The sequence below is a fragment of the Polyodon spathula genome, chromosome 2, assembly GCF_017654505.1.
Source record: "Polyodon spathula isolate WHYD16114869_AA chromosome 2, ASM1765450v1, whole genome shotgun sequence".
In the NCBI taxonomy this organism is placed as follows: Eukaryota; Metazoa; Chordata; class Actinopteri; order Acipenseriformes; family Polyodontidae; genus Polyodon; species Polyodon spathula.
The window spans coordinates 8,790,607-8,812,510 of NC_054535.1; the positions used below are offsets into that span (position 1 = coordinate 8,790,607).

The 21,904-nt window shown below is 36.4% G+C and overlaps 1 protein-coding gene across 5 annotated transcripts in view; it reads left to right on the top strand.

The window, feature by feature from the left end:
* Positions 1-21,904, top strand: part of LOC121329784 (Kv channel-interacting protein 4-like) — a 340,188-nt gene that overhangs the window by 309,470 nt on the left and 8,814 nt on the right. For all 5 annotated transcript variants that reach the window (XM_041275618.1, XM_041275583.1, XM_041275609.1 and 2 more), the window contains one exon: positions 9,766-9,890. In XM_041275618.1, coding sequence (XP_041131552.1) covers positions 9,766-9,890 — 125 coding nt within the window. The remainder of the gene's footprint in view (positions 1-9,765; positions 9,891-21,904) is intronic.

Sequence of the window (21,904 nt, forward strand, 5' to 3'; positions counted from 1 at the left end):
GCACACTGTGTAAGGATAGATATTTACAGAATGCATGTGTATGCTATCTGCCAACATAGTCCGAAAACACTGTAGAATACATATATACAACATATACAGCTCAATTGTGACGGTGAGGCCATACCTCTCATTAAATTCTGTTGCTGTATTCTGTTGCTCACCCAGTATAACATTGAAATACTCTCAAACTGACATGACATCGCACATTCCACTCACCCATGTAAACACAGTTTCATAACAGTGTACCTTATATACTAACATTTTTGCAGGTGACAATATCATTGTGTCATACATCTGTCTCATGGGTGTCCTGCTCTTAAAGTGCTCCCATTCCCGCTATCCATGTTACTTTGAATGCTAATGCTGGCCCATCACCCCTTCCTCCCTTGCAAAAGACTGTATTATGCCATTGAACATTTTCAATTCTATGCAACAGAAAGTTATGCTAGGACAAAGATTCATATTAGAACACTATTGGAAGATGTTCTGTTATGCACTTGTGTCTCACAATTGACCATACATATATACTTCCCCTCATGTTGGCCTGCACGCTCTTCCCCACCCCCTACCCAACAAACATCTAACATGTGATGCCACACTAGACATTGGTCATGGCGGTGGAATTCATAGAGGTATAGTGTGATGTTGGTACCACTATTATGCATTTATCTCCTACTAGACCTGCATAAGCATTGCCCAGATATACACAACCCCCAACACACTGGCATGGCAGTAGACCTGTTCATCTTGTTTGTCTTAACTGTCTGTGGTTGCTTGTGTTGCCTTGCCCCTTCCACTGCTGGTAAGGGGATGAGAGGGAATACAGAGTTAGGGTTAAATTATTTTTCATCACCTATTCACACAAAGTGTTTAGCAATCTTAGCCCCACCTAATGCTGGCACCATGATTTACTGGGCCCTGGTGCAAGACCTCCCCACCAAAGTAAAAAAAGCACAAAGCTGCTGCAGCACACCCTAAAGAAAACCTTTAGAAAATAAATACATCACCAGCAAACTCTGAAATCAGTCAAAAATGTATTTTATTCAACAAAACATATTGTACCATTATTTTAATATAACTGTGAACAAGACAATAATCAATCAATTAACAGTATATCCAACATTTTTTTAATTAATGTCCCAGTAATGTTGTTGAAGCTGACACCCTGGGATCCTTCAAGAAGCTGCTTGATAAGATTCAGGGATCAATAAGCTACTAACAACCAAACGAGCAAGATGGGCCGAATGGCCTCCTCTCGTTTGTAAACTTTCTTATGTTCTAATAAATCAGTTGTGTAACAAGATCAATCAATTTGATTTATAACTCAATTTAGTTCATGTTGAAACATACTAATAGCTTCAAATTAGTCACTAAATGTATTAATCATATCATAGGCATCAATTCTATATTTTAATTAATGTTATCAATTACAAGAGTGAGTACGACAATATTTCTATTAAAAAAAAAAAAAAAAAAAACACACACATGTGCATGTCAAAATTATCCCAAGCAAAAACATCATTCTATAAACAAACTTAACAAATTAATATCCCAAAAGCATGTATTTTTGAAACACTGAATTTTAACCATCTGTTAGTTAAGGCAGAAGTTTGTGAGGCAGACAGACTCTGACGCGTTCAACTTGTTTGATGCGGAAGCCTGCATGAATCTGTGAGTAAAGAGCGTAAAGAGACACTGTTCGCGCACTGCCTGGGGTGTAGATGTGGTCTGTGTTTGCTGCTCTGTGATTTGTGTTCAGTTCCGCCAGTCAGCTACTTGCGTGGGACTGAGGGTCTAAGTGATTGGTCAGTGTGTATGTAAATGTGCCCTTGTGTGTGCCAGCCAATAGGGCTCAAGGAGCTGCCTGCCAGCAGCTCAGGGCTGTGTTGTGATGTCCTGATGCTGACCTTAACAAACTTCTGAATGAGATCTTGCTGCGGTCGTCGGCTTCCCTTTGGTTTACCCTGAAACGCTACATTGATGTTAGTGGGGTGGAATGAAAGCGTTGGGAATGAATAGAGGGAGCCAGGGGGAGACCAACAAGAGCCGGCATTCCATTACTACTCGAGTGGATGCTGGCAAAGGAACGGAGCACCTCCAGAGAGTGGTAGCAGGATCGGGTTGGCTCACTTGATGGTAAATGGGAGCGGAGTCGGAGGGAGCGCAACGCCCGAGGCAGAACGACAGGGCTAGTCCAGCAGGAGTAACGGACCCATCCAAACAAGACAGCAGAGGAATTTGGTCAGGCAAGGCAGCAGAGTTGGAGGGAGCACAGTACGCCAACACTGATTGACAGGGCTCATCCAGCCAGCGGGAGACGACAGATGTACAGCACCTCTCATCCTGACAGACAGTTGCAACACAGAGGATACGACAACACAGCTGGGGGGGGGGCAGGGTCCAGACCCCGAAACGAAAGAACCTCATGAAAGAAAGTCCCCCTCGTGATAAAAGAAATAACATTCTAAATGTCTTTTTCACCAGAGCACTTCTATTTTCACCAGAACAGCTGCTTTTTTGTGAGAACAATTCCTTTTTCGTGAGATGAGTGATTTTAAAATGATAAAATAAACACATTTCCCACTCACAAAACAAAAAGACAATGTTCCAATCAATCTTATGGAGTCCCAATTATAAACACACATGGTTACATGGTTTACTAAAGATATACCATTTTCAGGATTTTTAAATGTTTTTTAAATTGAAAACAAAATGTCCGCCTCATGAACAAAGATTTATTTTTCTGACAAAAGCAGATTAGACCCTCGCGACAAAAGATATTTTGTTGAGGCCAATTCCTTTTTCGAGATCAAACTTTGAGATCTAACTGCAACAGCTGTACTGAGCATGCTCAGGACCAAAATTTCAAATCCCTGTAATTCAGGAATATATTCATATCATGACTAATAATGTTTTTATATTAGACCTTCTCTAAATGTGCAGCGACCCTTAATATCAACAGCCACCATATTTATCATTAATTACAACAATCACTGTTTCTTCTGGTGCCCTTTTAACTGCTTGTTTACATGTCCCTTCTATTTCCAGTCATTTTTAGTGGTTCTGAGTTCTGTTGCGTGAATACCAGGACATTATCCTTTTTCTGTGATCCTGGAGAAATGCCGAGACTAAATGGACTTCGTCATATGTCACAATATGGCCTTTCAACTCCAGCTCCACCTACTTGTTATATACTGTATAGAGGAAGAGAAGGTGGGGCTGGCAGATTCGAAAGATCACATTTTCACATGATTTGAAAGGAATGAGTAAAGGCTGTTCAGTGCGGTCATTTAGGATTCTCCAGACAAACTCAATAAGCCAAATAAAGGCAGATTTGGAGCCAAATGATCATACGTCAATATTACAGCAATGCAATCTAAAACAACTGACAATGATTGCAATACAATCACTTTAAATAAATAAGAGAAAGTAAAAAAGCAATTAAAATTATATTCAATATGTACTCTCAGGGGATTCATACAAGAACAACCACATTGCAGCTGTTCAAAGTAGTATCAGAAGTTTTATTTTTCACAAAGCAACTTAAAACAGCAGATTCCACTTAAGCTGAGAGACACCACCTTAAGCATTTATTACATGAAAATAGATGTTTTCACTTTAATACCTGGAATTTCAAAACATTTTTCTAATAAAGACTTTCTAATAGATAAACCTATAATGAAATGCCCGAAGCTGTCTTTTAATTGAAAAAACAAACTGAATTCAGTCTTTCTTCAAAGAAAGCAGATACAGATCAACCTTTGATTATAGTGCAGCATGGCTGGGGCTGCCATCACTGCAAGATACTATCAAACATTGAAACACAGTTGTTTGTCATTGCTTTACAATGAGACTGATGAGTCTTATGCATCAGTGACACTGACAGACAATGTTGATTCCCAGCAGTGTTGAAGCTGCTGCTGTTATGATCACCTTCAGTCAGCTCTGTTCACGATTTTCACCATCACTCACCATTATTAACAATGCACTTTGTGATCGAATAGGAGCTTTTGTTTATAAACTGAACTTGCTGTGTTTAACTTAACTGTCCTGTGGTAAAGAGGACACTAAACTATTGAACTGCAGTCAAAGATTCATCAGTTAAGTGTTGTGTGTATGTGTTCTTTTTCCAAACCCATTAGGTTTCATACTTTTTTCTCATCAGATATCAGGACACGTAGACAAAGCAGTTGCTGTGTTCTGTGATGCCTATAAATGTTGTGTCACATTGCATATTTACATACTATTATTTTTAAAATGATAGTTATTAGTGACACTTTAGATGAAGACTGTTGGACAGTTTGGGGCAGTAGCAATTCTTTATTATGGTACAGTAACATTGTTTAAAATATGAGTCCTTATGTAGCCCTCTTCTACCATGATCCCTACAGTATTTGGCAAGGCCTTCGTATGGATGTGGTTGGACAATTTCTATTCTGTTGGATATTTACACAGGTTGAAAATATGCAGTGTAACACGGTCATGTCCACCCCCCGGGGTGAATCTTAACCCGAGACTTGTAGAACACGGCAAATGTGAATGCATGCAGGGCTGAGGCCATCCCGAGTTGACTCACCCCAAGTTTTGGTGGTATAGTGTGAAAAGCCCTATTGAGGCTACAGTGGCAATGTGTCTGAGAATAAAGGGAAATATTACACATTTTGTGAGTTACAAAATGAATGAGCTATAGGCCTAAAACACACAGTGAGTGAACATGCTAAATAAATAGTACCTACATTAACCAATGTTTTTGTCCTGAATGAAGCTTCTGAATTGAAATGCTTTAAATGAATGGCATGTGTTTGCCTGATGCCTGTTTTCCCACTCCAGCTCCTCAGCATTGCAGTGTTACTGTATATGCAGCATGCACAGGACTCATTACTGAGATAGTGGTATTAATCAAGACATGATATATCTTCTAGGTTTCATCCATCCTCCGAGGAGCATCAAACGCAGCATTAAAGAACGGCTCATGAAACTCTTGCCTTGCTTAGCTGCCAAAAAGACCTCTACCGATGCCCAAAGCAAGTCATTTCTTTCCTTTTATGTTGTTGTTTTTGCTGGAAAAGAATAGGTCTCTTGATGGGAGATTACAGTGCACCTGCAGAACAGTGTGCACCTGTAGAACCCCCATTGTCTTTGTTTTGCAGGAAGCATGTGAATGAAAAATACAAAATTAGTTTTTGTTAAAGCAGTGTTTTCTCCATTATTTCAAATTAAATAAATTGAATCAACTATTATGAGCCATGCAAAAAATTAAGTTAATTCTGAAGTACGGATCAGTGAAAATTTGAGGTGAAAAGATAAACCGACAGTAATACATGTAATTGTGTTGTGGTAATTATCTCTATTCATTGGGTGACCAGACATCCTGGTTTTCCATCGGAGGTCCTGGTTCCCCAACATTCTGCTCAAAATCTTAATCTCATTTCAGCCACTTCCTGTAGCACGACACACTCTAAATATCTTTCGCCTATATAACGTAAACAACTGCTTTTACTTTATGGCAGCTGCAGTGATAACAAAAATAAACAAAATGCAAGGTACGAGGGTAATCAAGAACATAAACTTTATAGATGAACACAGACATTCATGCTTGTTCCTCAGTGCACCATGAATTTTCACTTTTTTTTTTAATTCAATATGAATCTACACTTGTGTAATACAATGATTTCATAGCTGTTCAGTTCTGGTGAGATTTAGAGGTGAGATGCTGCAAGCACATCAACAACTTTAATAAATAGCCTGGTGCAGTGACTAAAAAAAGAAAGAATGAAATGCCAAAATGTAATGTATTTATTATTATTATTATTATTATTATTATTATTATTATTATTATTATTATTATTATTATTATTATTATTATTATTAATAATCTCAATATAAAAGTAGCAATACATATATAACACCATATGGCAAGTTAAACTTAGTAGACGCAAATTATACACCTGGGATTGTACTGAAATTAGTAAACTAATTTAAAAAAAAAAAGATAATACAATGGACCTCTTTTACGAAAGGGCGCTAAACTTTATGGTACACGATAATTGCAATTACTGTGCAAGTTTATGATTTCTGTATTTACTATTGCAATTTTATTCATTGTCATGTGAAATAGTGGGTATATATTGTATTGTGCACATTAAAGTGATAGACGCGTCATTTAAGCCTATTTACTGTGCCTGGAAACTAGTGATGTGCAGTTTGATTCTTTTTTACTCGATTTGTTTAATTCATTCAGTTTAGTGAATCAGTTCAACAAATTTGTTTGTTTGATTCACTAATTCACAAATGCAAAATAAGTAGGTCTTGCTGAATTACTTGGTTATGAAAATTTGTTTGAATGGAAAAATCTGGCAGCAAGGGCCATTTCAAGACTGTTCACTTGGTGGGCCGCACTGTAAAAAACATATACATACATATACATTGTAATGTACGTAACAATGCCTATACATTGTTTGCAGACCAATATACTCAAACATACTACTTTATACAAAACTCATTAACTAGAAGCAGCTTTCCTAGAACACTGGCAAATAAACTCAATATCACAAATGTAATATAATGGAGGAAATGTATTTTACTCAAACAGTAAAAAGAAAAAACAGTAAAAAATAAAAAACAAGTAAAAAAAAGGTCAGAGTATATAATGCTAAGTCTCAATATTTAACTTATATTCAAAAATACACAACTAACAAAAACAGAAAAAAAAATGCTGACAAGCTGTGAAAATGCGAAATAGTAAACAGTACCACTTTGAAATGTACCTTTTTATGACTTCTGGCAGGACACTTGACTTTTCTCACACACTTGATAACAATTCTCATTATATGTTTTCAGTACATAAATGCAATTAAATAAAGGATGGGCCAGCAAATATTGCCTCTCAGGCTGTATGTTTGGCACCCCTAGTTTAGAGTATTAACTATTTGTTTTAAACTATGTCATTCAGCTTTAATTGCAACCTATTTAATAAACTGCAATTTACACAAAAAAAGTCCTGCTGAAGCTCATTAGCGTGCACATTAAATTATCGCTCAAAATACATGTATGTATGTACGTAAATTAGTGTGTTATGCTTACTACTTTACGTGAGCACTAACTCCATATTTAGTGCCCTTTGGTAAATGAGACCCTGTAGCAAAGTGGTGAACAGCGTGCAGGTGCAGCAATGCTGTGGTGGTTAATAACAGACAGACAACGATAATCCAGGTGCCATGGTGGTTTATTTGTACAATCCAAAAGTCTGATGACAAACGGCAGTAAATAATAACAATAATACAAAGGAATACAGTGGTGTGTATTGCTCTGTTGTAATCCACAGGTTGGTCCCACTTCCTAAACACCCACATGTAACACAAAACACAAACACAAGTCCACATTGAGTGATTTAGAGTTCGTGGTGCAAATATAGTTTATCGTGAACAACAGTGCAGTAATGTCCAGGTAAGTGCTGGCCCTTGACAATAGCTCTGGACCGTGTTTAGCCATCCAATAATAACAAACAGTAATTTTTTAAACACAACAGAACAAAACAAACAAAACACTCATGATTACAGTACACTGTCTCCTTCCAGGTCAGTTCAAACAATACAAAGGAACAGATCGCTTCACTACTCCCTCTTTTGTACCAACAATCATGAACCCTTGGTTAACTAGCGCAACCGCTCCTCCAATCTGTGGCTGCCATGTTGTTTCCCTTCACGGTCAATGATTTAGTGTATTGTAGCTCTGCCCCCTTTCTAGATGACTGACACATGTCTAACCTTGGGAATGAATTGTCTGGCCATTCAGTCCAGGGCACTCTGTTCCCTTTACACAGTGCCCTCACATATCGGGAGAGAGATTTATCACCAAGTATTATTCTGTCTCTGTCACAATATCATTAACAACCCATTTTATTTTATTAATTACCCTATTATAGGAGGAAAAAAAAAACACCTTCATTCAGACCATTAAAATGTACATATTTCTGATAATGTATGTTTACTTTATAATTCTGACTGAGTTGTGGAAAATAATAAATGACTACTTAATTTGACTAAAGGAAAAGTAGCAAAAAGAGGTGTGGTATGGTGAAAATTCACTGTAGCGTGGACTGAGTAATGATGAACATATTTTTGGTGTTGATCAGCAGAGAAGGGAGAATAGCTGATATTTGCAGATGGCATGGCAAAGTTAATATAAACACCTGGATAATACATTGGATTGGATACAGCATTTTTCCATGTCTTCTTACCTCGAAACAAGTTTCTCTGAAGCAGGTTGTGATGTCTTCTCTCTCTTCGTGCTGGTCTTTAGACACTAAATGCCCGTCTTGGTGATGTCACATGATCAAAAACTATCAGGAAGTGAAATTAAATCTTTCCCCTATCAAATAACGTTTTTCAGGTATGTACTGCAAAGTACAGTGTCCCTGCAAGTCATCAAAGCAAAGTACTTTTTTTTTTTTTTTATCGCGGTCCTAGAAACCTACTTCAGTATGATCATGTTAACAGCGTCCCAGTCCTTAAAGGGTTAAATGCATCACTTTCTAGAATGGCAATAATTGTCCTCATAATTAGGGTTTTTATAATTAGCCAGGACTTATTGGGTTGTTCACGTAATTATTCTTTTGATCAGTCACTCTGGAGTGGCTACATGGACATCTTGAGGTTTATGTTGGAATGCAGGTTAGTCATTTCATTTTAATTCTCCTGTGAATTTCGCAGGGCCCTAATTATGACACACCTTATTTGCACCATTATCCAATAAAGTACTGCAGTAATAGGCTTGTGTCTAGTCTACTTATAGCAAATCAGAAAGGCTTGAATAATAATCAGAAAAGATCTGGTAAACAAGATCATTATTGAAGAATTGTGCTGGGTCACATATGATTGACATCCAAGTTACATTATCAGGGACAGTTTAATGCAGCTGATCAGAAACAAAGCATTTGAAATGTTTTGCACAATTAGCAGGTTTCAAAGTAGGTTCAAAAGGTAGTGATGTATTATAAATCAGAGTTCACCTCTGGAAAAGGAAACAACAGTGCAACAGTGGAGAATGATGGTCCCTTACAAAATATATATATATATATTTGTACCATTTAAAAATCAGCTAAAAACAAATCCTTTCTGTCCATGTACATTTCATAACAGATGCCACACACACTTTTTCTTGGGTTGATTTAGCAGCTCTGACAGCATTGGCTTGAAGACAGTGGTGATAAATCCATTGTTATTTTGGAAGTATGAAAGTCAATAATGTTGACAAACTGACTAAAATGAAAGGTCAGAAAGGCTTTTGCAATCATGCAGAGATCTGTGGCTGATTGTACCAACTAGTAATGCAGGTCTTGTGCTGGAAAGGTGTAACATGGACTTTGCAAAGAAGACTAGGCTAAAGACCTAAACCAATTCCAACACACATACATTGCAGAAAAAAGCATGCAGAGAGGAAAACAAACAAAAAAAAAGATGTAAAAAAAAATATTGCATGTGATTTGTGCTGATTCAAAACACCCCCTAAATGAGGAGGGAAAGAAATGGATGGGTGCCTTTGTGACTTTGTTAGGACCATTTACTGTAGGTATATTTGTACAGTGACACACTACAACAAAAAAATGAATAAATAATGAAAGGGATCATAAAATTATACTGTATATTGTTTGGTAAGTTTCTTTAACCTGTGCAGTAGGTTGTTAAACTAAAGACATCTATTGTCTTCCAGCTTGCCGAATTGAACATGGTTTGCCCTCTGCTAAGTGCTTGTTTGGTTTTACAGACAGTATCGAAGATGAGTTGGAATTGGCTACCGTCCGCTACCGTCCTGAGGGACTGCAACAGCTGGAGGCACAAACACGATTCACGAAGAAGGAGCTTCAGATCCTCTACAGGGGATTCAAAAACGTAAGCACATTAAACGATCGCTTTGTGTATGATTACCGGTGCTTTTGAAACCATCTGGCAATATTTACAGGCATTGTCAGTCAACATAGGGGGAAGGAAAGGGTTAAGCTAATTTTTGCCCCCCAGTTTTAATTTCTGTTGAGGGGAGAGTGGGGTAATGGGGGAGTAATGTTCTATGGGCAGAGTATTGCACTATTGTCAGCTTAATATACATTTTGAGGGCTTCAATTGAATCTTGGCCTTTAGTTTTGTTTGGTTGCTAATAATTTGTGTGAATTGATATTTAGTTAGTTCATTATTATTATAATTGAGGCAACCTTGGCCAGCACCAAGCAAATAGGCACAACTGTAAAAGCGACTTGTGTTTTTGATGCAAGCTGGATTCGCTTTTATTGTGCCTGAAAAACACAAGCCAACTTAATACAAACAATTGGGGCAACCATCGCTTTGACAGTTGTGCCTATTTGCTTTGTGCTGGCCAAGGGTGCCCCAGTTGTTAATTTTAACTCAGCTTGTGTTTTTGATATCTCTACTTTAAATGGCTGGGCACTTCTGATAACTTGGCAGGGTTTTTTTACATTTACAATGGTTTTTGTTTCAGATATTTCTTTTTTCACTTAATGGATAATAACACACACACTGCGGGAATAGCAAAATTGTTCAAACTATATTGCCGTTTGGATAGGCTAAATGTAAATAGTAGCCTTGTCTGTTGAAAGGGTTAAGATGTGAATTTGTAGTGTAGCGGTTATGTAGTTGGAGGTAAAGTATTACTAGTTATGATTCAAATCGTGCCACACATATATATATATTATGTGTACAAAAGTATGTATGTTCAATGAAAGTGTCATTCAAATCAACTACATTTTTTCACATAAATGTGTTTGTTACACAATTTTGTTTTATTTACTTTTTTTTCGTAATTTTTTTTTTAAGTTTGCAATATAAACGCTGTGTGGGAATTGAACCCAAGACATGCTTCTAATGCAGCTTGCAATGCAGACACCCTGGCTTTCACACCATAAAGTTCGTCCTTCCATTTTACAACATTTGCCAGCAGTATAGCAGTAAAGTTACAGTGTTTAACAAGTAACAAGATGAACAAGATTTTGTAAATAATGATTAAGCATTATCCCGATTGTATTGAAAGCTTTCATCTGATTTTGCAAACTATCACGATAAGCTTGATCCGTTCATTTAGTAAATGAACGTTTTCATGTTTAGGAAGTAGTACTGAGGAAGACTGTGTTGAATTCCCCAAATGTTTGTTTTATTTGAAACTACAGAGAATTTCTATCAAGGCCGGAATTCACTGCACCAAAGTAATAACCCTACGTTTTAGTTTTTCACTTTCACTGCATATTCTGTACGATCACAGCTCACACGCTCGCTCAGTCATACCCACAGTTTCTCATTCAAAGTTCAGCGCTGGACTGTTTCCAGTTCCCAGACTCATGCACCCACCTATATAACCTCCCGTCATTTTCCGCCGCTGTCTGGCTCATCAACCAATCACATCCATGCTCTGCAACCCCCCAAAACAGCAAGACACATTCTCCCCACTCATTCACTCACCCCCCCTTCCCACGCTAAGTAACGGTGTGACCCGTTCCCCTTACAATACATGTAACATATAAAAGACAGACAAGACAAACTGAACAGACAACAAGTCCTGTAACAAAGGAATTGTCTGGATCATTACAATGTATTTTTAAATTTGAAAGTAAAAATATATGAAAGCATGACAAGCTTTATGTACAAAAATCTTCACCAATATACAGCTGAAGAACTGTTGAGTATTTATTTAGTTTCATACAGTGTTAAATGACAGTGTTTATATCTGATAGTGAAAAATAAAGAAATGTCTATATATTGATTTATGTATTCATTTATTTCAATATTTATTAATGTATTTATTTATTTATGTTTTATTTACCAAATATATAGGTTGTCTTTCAACATAGCTAATTCTCATAAATTAACATTCCTTTTTGTACAGTGGGGACCACAAATAGCGTTACTCTCATCAACCAGTATCGAGAGGACCCTTACTTTCTTGCGCCAATAGGGATCACAATGAGCATTACACTGACAAAAAAACAAAATTTTTCAAAGATCAAGTACAGAATCTCAGAGTGATGATAATGAGACTTGAAAAATCTCCAAAATGTGAAAGTCATGAGAATTTTCAGCTGGTTGAATTCATCTATCAAAATTTTTTTTAAAAAACTCCTTGGTTGTTTTTTTGCATGCAACTAATTAATTTTAAAATATCAATAAATCATTTAATATAAATTATACAGAAGTGAAAATAAATGTGTTCCCTAGAGTATTTCCGTGTTGACAAAATAAGTTAATTGTCATTAAACTTGGATGTCCTGTAATATACACATACGTGGATAAAAGTGCCTGGGGTCTGCAAAACTCTGGAAAAAAACTGGGAGACTTTACTTTGGTTACTTATTTCTCTGACTGTATGACAGGTTGTGACAGGATAGTGTTGTGGGCCCAAGTGTTATCGGCAGGGACAGAGACTCAGAGGCAAGGAAGGCTGCAGTCTAAAGCGCTAATGCACATTTTAACAAACAAAAACAGAAATCAAAAGGCACAAGGGCCAAAATAAAGGTTTACACAAAATACAGAGATGTAGGTAGGCCGGGCATTCGCCTTCACTACTAACAAAAACACAAGATACAGCGACACCATAACAATACACACAACTAACTCCTCAACTCCCACTCAAACACAACCACCAAACAAAGGCTTTCTAACCCCTTACATCCCATGTGGCTGGAGCCTAATTAATCATCAATTATTCAATAAAGGCTCCAGCCACATTCCCACATGTTTTTGGCAGGGGTAGGAAATTAACCCCATCCCTGCCCACCACCAAAACACCACAACACACTATTTACAGACAGGACCCTGCCCTGCCACACAGGTATTGACTTTTTTTTCTGCATTTCACCTAAGAGTGTTGGAAACTACAAATTAAAAGTGAAATGGTACTTTTGGCTGATTTACTTTTGCTACGCCAATACCTTGAAAACACGTAACAATCCTTTCTGTATAGAGAGTCTTTGGCAGTTCTCGCTGATAACTTGACGTGAGGAACTACTCAAACTGGAAGGCCGCAGTTTCTTCTGTCTTTCGTTCCAATTACTCTCAATTACTTAATTGGTCTAATTATTTGATTAATTGAACTGCTTTAACACTTCTCTCCTGGCCTCAGAATGTTTCATAGGCCGTGTACCTTGAATCAAGTGCATTTTTTAAATCATCAACTGTAAAAGACCTTGAAAAAACATTAAACATGTCCAATTGAACAAATAACGAGATCAATTAAGTTAATTAAGACCTTAAGTTGGATTGAAAACCAGAAGACCCTGCGGTCCTCGAGGACTGGAGTGTGACACCCCTGGTCTAAACCTTATGTTGTTCCTGTTTTTGTGTTTGTTTTTGTTAAATAAACGTGTGCATACACACTTAAACTGCAGCTTTTTGTCTCGAGGTCTAATTCCTGCTGGAAGCCAGCCTGGGCTGTGTTGCTACCCTGTCACATGACTACTAACAGACATCACATGGTCATGGCTTTTGCTCTGTCATTCACTTACTGTAGGCCGGAATCAAAGCAGCAACCCATGGGTGAAAAGTATGTGAGAAATAAGTTAAGCTTTTAACACAAAAATAAATATTACTATCCTGGGTACAAAGCATTTCAGGAATCAAATGCTACCATAACTTCCACTGCATGGTCACCTCAGATGTTTTCCTATGACCTTGTTCTCATTGTTTTTACAATAAATTATGTATTTCCCCACTGAGTAGTCTCTGTGCTGCTAAATTACATAGTCCTCCCACAATCTCAATTAATTAAAATGCCTAAATGTTTTTTTTTTTTTTTTTTTAAATTAGACTTCATTACTGGTTTTACAAAATTTGTTTTGACATGAGTTGCTTCAGTAGTGTAATTAAATGACTTGGCACAGCCAGAGATACAAAATAGCAGCCACAGAACAAACTGTCTGAAAAATTGCTTTCTTTCTTACTGTATCTTTTCAAATATTTATGGATTTCCAATGCTGTGCTTATTGGAGGATTTAAATTAGTTTGAAGGAAACTTCAGACATCAGCGTTTTTTTCAAGTGTTTCTGAATACTATAAACAGAATCATTAAAATGTTTCTTTCCCATGTTGCTGTGTGCATAATTTATTGAATCATATAAAATAACTGTAAAGTAATTAGTTTTCTAATACCCCTGCACAGCATCTTAGAATTTCAATTACCATACACAGTTACTGAACTAACGTAAAAGTTTGTACTGAATCATTATTGATCTGCAGATTACTTTTTTTTTTTGGTTTTTCAACTGTGCTTCTACAAATGTTTGTTATTTCCTATTCACTTACATGTTTTATAATAGTTGTGTTTTTTATCATTCAAAAACTCAAATCTGTTTATAATAAGCAATCCATGTCATGTTTTAAAATAGACTAAATATAGGGATGTACAGTATGAAGTCATTACGATACATTAAAATGGAATTTCCTTTAGCAATTTACTCAACTGTTGCTTAACAGTAACTCTAGGGAAGTAATCCCAGCTTGTATCATTCACTTGGGTCATTAGTGCATTCACGTCTAGTTGGAAAGTAATTTACACGCATAGTCAGAATTTAAAAAAGCCTTAGTCTGAATGTCCAGGAATATTCTGTAATCATGGAGGAACATGCCACTATGGAATTGCCGCAGGGTTTCAGTGCAGTCATGATAATGTAATCAACAGTACCATGTAGAGGGATACTGTCCAGGTGCTAACATGATAAGGAACCTATAGCTGTATTGGAAGGATCAGGTGTACAAAGACAAGACATATATCTATATTAACCTGGAAGTCTTGGGCTATTATTGCAAAGGGAATATCTAAACTGCTAAGTACCATGATAAAAAGAGGCTGACATAAATCAATTATTGAAACTTGACATTTCAAACATTATCAAGAGTTATACTTCAAGACATATACATTCCATTTGCCTTTCAAAGACTTGGAAAACCATTATCCGTGTCAGACCAAGCGCATGATGTGTTTGCAGAACATTCTGGGTTTTTTTGTTGGTTGTCAGTCAGTGGGGCTATTGATATAATTTAATGCATTTTTCTTGCCTATGCAAATGTGCTAACATATTTCAGTCAGCAAAATTGTACCATAAAGCAAATGTTTTTCTAGGAATGGTTCCCATTGAAGAGTATTTGAATTGTAACAACATTACTCTTTATTGGTATTTTTAGAACAACAGATGGTAACTGAAAATAGTTGAAAGGTCTGGCTGTTTCTTGTTTTGCCTTCACATTCAATTTTTTAAAATGCATTTACAATAGCACTGCCCCTCAGTTCAGACCTTTCTAGTTCAAAGTTGACAGAAAAAAAATAATTAAACTTGAATGACATTGGAAGAACAGGTGATTTGTTATGCCAGTAATACAATGAAACAACTGGTATGTGCTTGAAGAAATACAACCTCCAAAGAATACATCATAATAGAATTTCAACTTAGGTTGCCTAGTTTGAAATGCAAACCATGTTCTTTTATGTATTTAAATGAAGAGGACATACAGTACACACCCCACAAAAAATAAAACAACCTAAAGATCTACCACCATTTGTAGTCTACTACCATTATAGTAGTTTGTTGATTGCATGATGTTAAATAAAATACCTAAATTATGTTCATATAGGTTGTTTTTTTCTGTTTCTTTTTTTTAATTATGCATCCATCCTAAAATTATAGGTGATGCAAAACTTTTGGCCATAATTGTGCATGCTATATTATATTTATAACCTCACTCTTTTTATATATTTTGGGGAAGAGGATGTCCTAATGACCTTATAAATGTAAATATCACAAACAAAAAAGATTAAGGGTAAGAACACAGAAAAGGAGACATGAGAGTTTGTAGAAAATGTTGCATTTCATTAGGAAAGTGGAAGAGAGTTGTTCAGTAAAAAAATAAGATCGCCTAAGAACACACAGAAACATTTTAAATACAAGGTTACAGTATACTCATATGACAATGATTAATAATGTGCTGCCTCTGAAACTTGCCAAGAGCAAGCCAATGATTTATTGGCTAATTTCAGGTTTGTTGGACTCAGTTAGCCTCTTAATTGGACTATTACCTATGATTAAGGAAAGAAATGTTGAAGTTGTAAGTAGAAATATTCAGTTTTGGCATTTTAATGATTTATCCCTTAGCCTAGCTTTCATTTAAAAGCATTTTCGACAGCTATATGTGTCTATTTTACATTTGACCTGTCAACATCACTATATTTATGCTGAACACTTTTTTTTAAAGCAGGAGTCTCCAATCCTGTGTCCCTCCTGTTTTTATTCCAACTGTACCCTAAATTACTTATTAGAAGCTTATTTGGTCCAATTAAGTAATTTAGGGTACAGTTGGAACAAAAACCAGGAGGGACTCCGGCCCTCCAGGACCAGGATTGGAGACCCCCGCCTTAAAGAATATTGATCCAAATCTTTTTGTCTTTTTAGTACTGCAAGAGACTACTTAAAAAGACACATTTGGATTACATTGTAATGATGTTGCTGCTATGCGTGTAGTGGCATTTAAAAAGTACCAAATACCATAATAAAGCTTTCCAATTAGTTTATGCTTACACAGCATGAAATGACAAAAAGAACATGTTATCTTTATCATGATTGTGGTTTGTTTTGTTATTTAGTACTTATTAAAAGCTGTATAAGGATAGCACTAACACATTAAAGTTAAATCTAAAGCATGATTCGCATGGGTCTGAAAACCAGGTGTCCTCAGAGTTGAACATCAGCAGAGGACGTCTAGTAGCCTCCCAGCCATGGATTAGTTTTCATCAAGGAAAGCCAGTAAATTCAAAATTAATTGTGATATTGTGACAGATCTGAAACCACCTGTTAATGTGATGATTTTTAGTCCCATACAAATCTGCCTTAAGGGTCATTAAAAAGGTCTACCAAAATATTGTATTTGTATTAAAAAATACAAATTCTATGTCATTTTTGCAATTTCCAATAAATAAAATGTATTTTTATTTGCGAATAATACAATTATAAAGCTAGAAACTCGAAATTGACATTTCAGGAATTATAGTTGTGTTTTAAAGAGGCTCAAAATGTATCTGTCTCTGCAATGGTGGTCTTTAGATTTTTTTTTAAATAGAAGCTAATTTGATAATCGAACCACAGTAGATCAAAGAAAAATCTAATAACTTTCAATTTGCTGCTTAAGTGTATCTATTGACAGCACAGAAATGTCACCCGTATATATTCAATTAATCAACAAATCGATCAGACATAGTTACCAAGCCTTCGCTAACTAGGAACATTGAATTGTGTTGCTCTTTACATGAACTGTTACCATACCTACAACTTTAGATTTTTTATTTTGACTTCTGACAAAAATGTTTGATAGAGTGGAATGTCTTTCAAATTCAGAAGTTGATTTTTGTAGTGTTCTAATGCATTTTTGGTCACATATAGAGAAAGATGGCAGGCATTGTAGCATAATGCTGTAATTCCTCTCTTCTGAAGAACAAAAAAAGGAGAGGCTAGTTATGGTTTATTTTATAATATATCCTGTTTACCTCAGTTTTCTCTATTATTGCAGAACATGTGAATTATCCAAGTAGCTGTGCCTGGTTAACAGCAGAATACTCAGCATTATTGTAACTATGTGGCTAGTTCTGTGGCAGGACCAACAGTATCAGTCGTCCTGCTATTTAAACTTTAGCTGAAGCTTGTCTCCCTGTCTGTGTCCATTTTGCTCCTCCATCTCCAAACTGCATTTCCCTCTGGGGCAAGATTGCTTGCTTTCTACTCATGGAGATCTCACCTTCTCGAGTGTGTGTGTATATTATATATATATATATATATATATATTATAGGAGTTCCTAAAAAGGGGGGAGCGACTTATACAGCGTGTGACTTATACATTGGTTTTTCCAGTATATATAGATCATAAGAAAGTTTAGAAATGAGAGGAGGCCATCGGGTCAACATTGTCAATACCTTTTAGAATTATGAATGCTTGAATCAGGTCGCCGCATAGTCTTCTTTGTTCAAAACTGAATAGATTCAATTTTTTTAGTCTGTTTGCAAATGACATGCCCTTTAAACCTGGATTAATTCTGGTCACTCTTCTTTGCACTCTTTCTAGAGCAGTAATATCCTTTTTGTAGCGAGGTGACCAGAACTGAACACAATATTCAAGATGAGGTCTTACTAATGCATTGTACAGTTTTAACATTACTTCCCTTGATTTAAATTTTGACAACACTTTTCACAATATATCCAAGCATCTTGTTGGCCTTTTTTATAGCTTCCCCACATTGTCTAGATGAAGAAATTTCTGATTCAACATAAACTCATAGGTCTTTTTCATAGATTACTTTTTCAATTTCATCTCCCATATGATATTTATAATCCACCTTTTTATTGCCTGCATGCAGTACCTTACACTTTTCTCTATTAATTGTCATTTGCCATGTGTCTGCCCAGTTCTGAATCTCGTCCAGATCATTTTGAATGGCCTTTGCTGCTGCAACAGTGTTTGCCACTCCTCCTATTTTTGTGTCATCTGCCAATTTAACAAGTTTGCTTACTATACCAGAACCTAATCAGTGCACCCTCGCTATAAGGAACCTGCTGGGATCCAAGCCTTTTGTTTGTTATATCGAGGGGCTTGTTATAGCGAAAGGACAATCAAAATGAACGATAAACTGTTGGAGTAAGTTAATGAGATGAGATTGTGAATACAGTAAAATTATACGTACCTGCTCGTCTCATGTATGCAGTATTCTGCCTTTGCTTTATCCTAGTCATTAAAGAATTAAAACGCAGTGCAGAAAGCACAAATCCCAAATTGAAGCTCAACATTTATTCAAAATCAATCTGACACAAATCGTTTCAAAGTGCACCAAACCTTAATCCAGTGTGAAAGAATCCCAAACTGTTTTTTTTATTCCAGATCATCCCGACATGAAAAATTCATCAGAACCTCAAGGTGTTTTTTTTTCTTTTTTCTTTAATCAATTTTGCTTTGCCGCATTGTTGCTGAACAAGCCGAGAAAGTGTTTTTTGACAACCTGTATTCGTGACAGAGACATGCCTGTGTTACTCCTTGTTTGAAACGATCAATATATTTTCCAGCTTTGTTGCAACATAAAATGATTTTCGCTTTGGGTGCATAGTTACACAGTGCGGACAGGCCAGGATGTTGAAAGTGTGTTCACAAGGATACCTTGAAACCCACGGTGTTTTCACACAATTATCTTTTTTTTCTGATAATGTTTATATATATATATATAATATATATCTATATATATATATATATATATATATAATATATATATATATTTTAAACACTTTGAAAAAACTAACAAATAAACAAAAAACATAAGCACCTATACTGTCTCCGTATCCAAGTGTAATACAGGAGAAATTTTGAATCTTATTTATTCAACAATGATACAATACCTACTAAATATAGCTTATCACCAATAAAACCATCTTAAACACACAAGACAATTAATCAATCATAAAATATATTCTACAATTTCAGGACATTATTAAATGAATAATACAATTACAGTACTTGCCACTCAATACAATCTCACAGATGGTTTCATTCATTAAAAGGCATAGTATCTGCTTCTATAAAATACATTTTCGATAAAACCCTTACAACATTTTGGGACAATTTAAAACTATTAGAATCTTGAAAAAGGTGATAAAATAAGCGATTATTCCAGATCTACTGTTTTATTACAAATACATACAGCCACATACTTATTTTTTGAGATTTGGACATTGTGAGAGAAACATCGAGGATGGCCATTGTTTGGTTGCAACATGTTCGTTTTTTGTGTTTTTAACCTTGTAGATTAATTAGTATGAACTAATAATTATTTAAAGTTGCTTCCTTGATGAGTGCGGACTTCCGATATGAGGGAGATATAGTTTATTGTTGTGAAGTCAACGCACCAGCTTTTGGATTTTATGAAGAAACTTGCTGTGAATTGAGTGCAAAGAGTAAAGAACATTCAAATTGACATAGTGCTTGGGAAAATTCCGTTGAGGTATCCTGTATGGGAAGGCAATTTTTCTTTTCGTAGGATTTTTTTAGCATGTTAAAATAATTCAGTGACCACCCATCCATAATTCCACCGCCATCAATAAAAGCTTTGTTAAAAGACGTTTTTACATTAGAAATGGTAAAGTCACAGCTTAGAAACACTTAAAAGTTTAAAAGCCCCATTCCACCCATCTTCTGGGGTAAACACACAATGTTTCTTTTAATATACTCCACCTTCACACCCAAAATTAATTAAAAACCAACCTATTAATTGAATAGCGATGTTATTTGGAACAGGGAACACCACTGCCCAATATAAAAACAAAGGTAATAAAAGATGTTTTGTTAAAACAACTGTGTCTAAAAATGGCACCTTTACCCCTTTCCACAACTCAACTCTTTTTTCTGCTATTTTAAGCTTTTCCTCCCAGTTTTGTTTCCCTGCCACATTTATTAAAATGCACTCCTAAAAGTTTGATACTGCCATGTTTTATTTCCACATCCATTGGTATTTTACAAACTGGTTTGGTTTTACCTGTCCACAATGCAGCTCATTTCTTCCAGTTTATTTTAAAATGTGATACTTCTTGGAATTTATGAAAAACACTGAGAACATTTTGTGCTGATATTTCCTCTTCAACATATAAAAAAGTGTCATCCGCATATGCAGTAATTTTATAATCCACCCCTGGGCCGACAGTTATCCCATTAATATTGCAGGAGTTTTGGATCATTCTTAAAAGTGGGTCAATTACAAAAACATATAAAAGAGGACACCCCTGCCTCACTCCTGTTTGGACATAAAAATGGTTACCCACAAAGCCATAGCAGCTACGCCATACAGAGATAAGCAGACATAAACAAAGGAGGTAGCTTCTTCCATATCCAGTGCTCAAAGAATATCGCTGACATTTGCAGAGCTTTTTGAGATGTTATAGTAATAAAATAATGACTTGGATCACATTATTGAGGAGTTTGTTGATAAAACAAGTGATCAGGAGAGGATTTATCAGTATGCACGTCTATAAAGAGGTATGTGAAAAATACAGGGAACACAGGGTGGGGCTTGGCAGGAGATGCAGTACTGATGTTGCTTAGCATTGCAATGCCCTTTAAACTGGTTTTACTTGGAAAAAAATATATATTTTAAACAACGTGTGTAAAATAAACAGCACGTGTGAAAATAAATTGGACCTGACGTGCCTGACAGGCGCAGAATAAATGACAGCAAAGGGTTAAAACAATAGCACCCTGCTTTTGTCTTTCCTTTTTTGCCATCATTTCTGTCTCTAAAGGTTGTACTTGTCCTTCTGTCGGTGCTGGATTCCGCCTCTCTTCAACTGCTGGTTCTGGAGGGAGGTTTGCAACAGAGGGATCAGTATCTCAAATTTCCAACAGCATTAGCATTTCCAAGTCTGGTAAAAAGTCACTCAGGGAGATACTCCCCAGATAGTCCACAGCACTTTCAGATACATTGTCCAGTGTTTGTTCTCATTCCAGCTCAATGATCATGAAAACCGACTTGCCATCTCAAAACCACAAATTAGAGCCATCACCTCTGAGTTGATCCCCCGCAGCCTCCCTTTTGCTCTCTTTCCTTCTTCTTGTATGGCTAGAGTTTGACGACTGTTCGGCAGCAGTCTCAGCTGCAGGGAGGTCCGTTGCGACTGGTGCTTCGCTCTCCGCTGGAGGCTCTGCTGGAGGCTCCGCAGCTATTGTTTCTTCCACCTTGTCCAAGTATTGGGTTCTCCGCCTTGTCCACAACGGTCCCTCGACGATCGTTCCTTCTTCTGTATTCTTTGCTGTTCTCCTCCCTTTTGGTTTTCTTTGTTCCTTTGCGGGTTGATGTGCATTGGTCACTCTGGGTCCTGTCACCCTTTATCTTT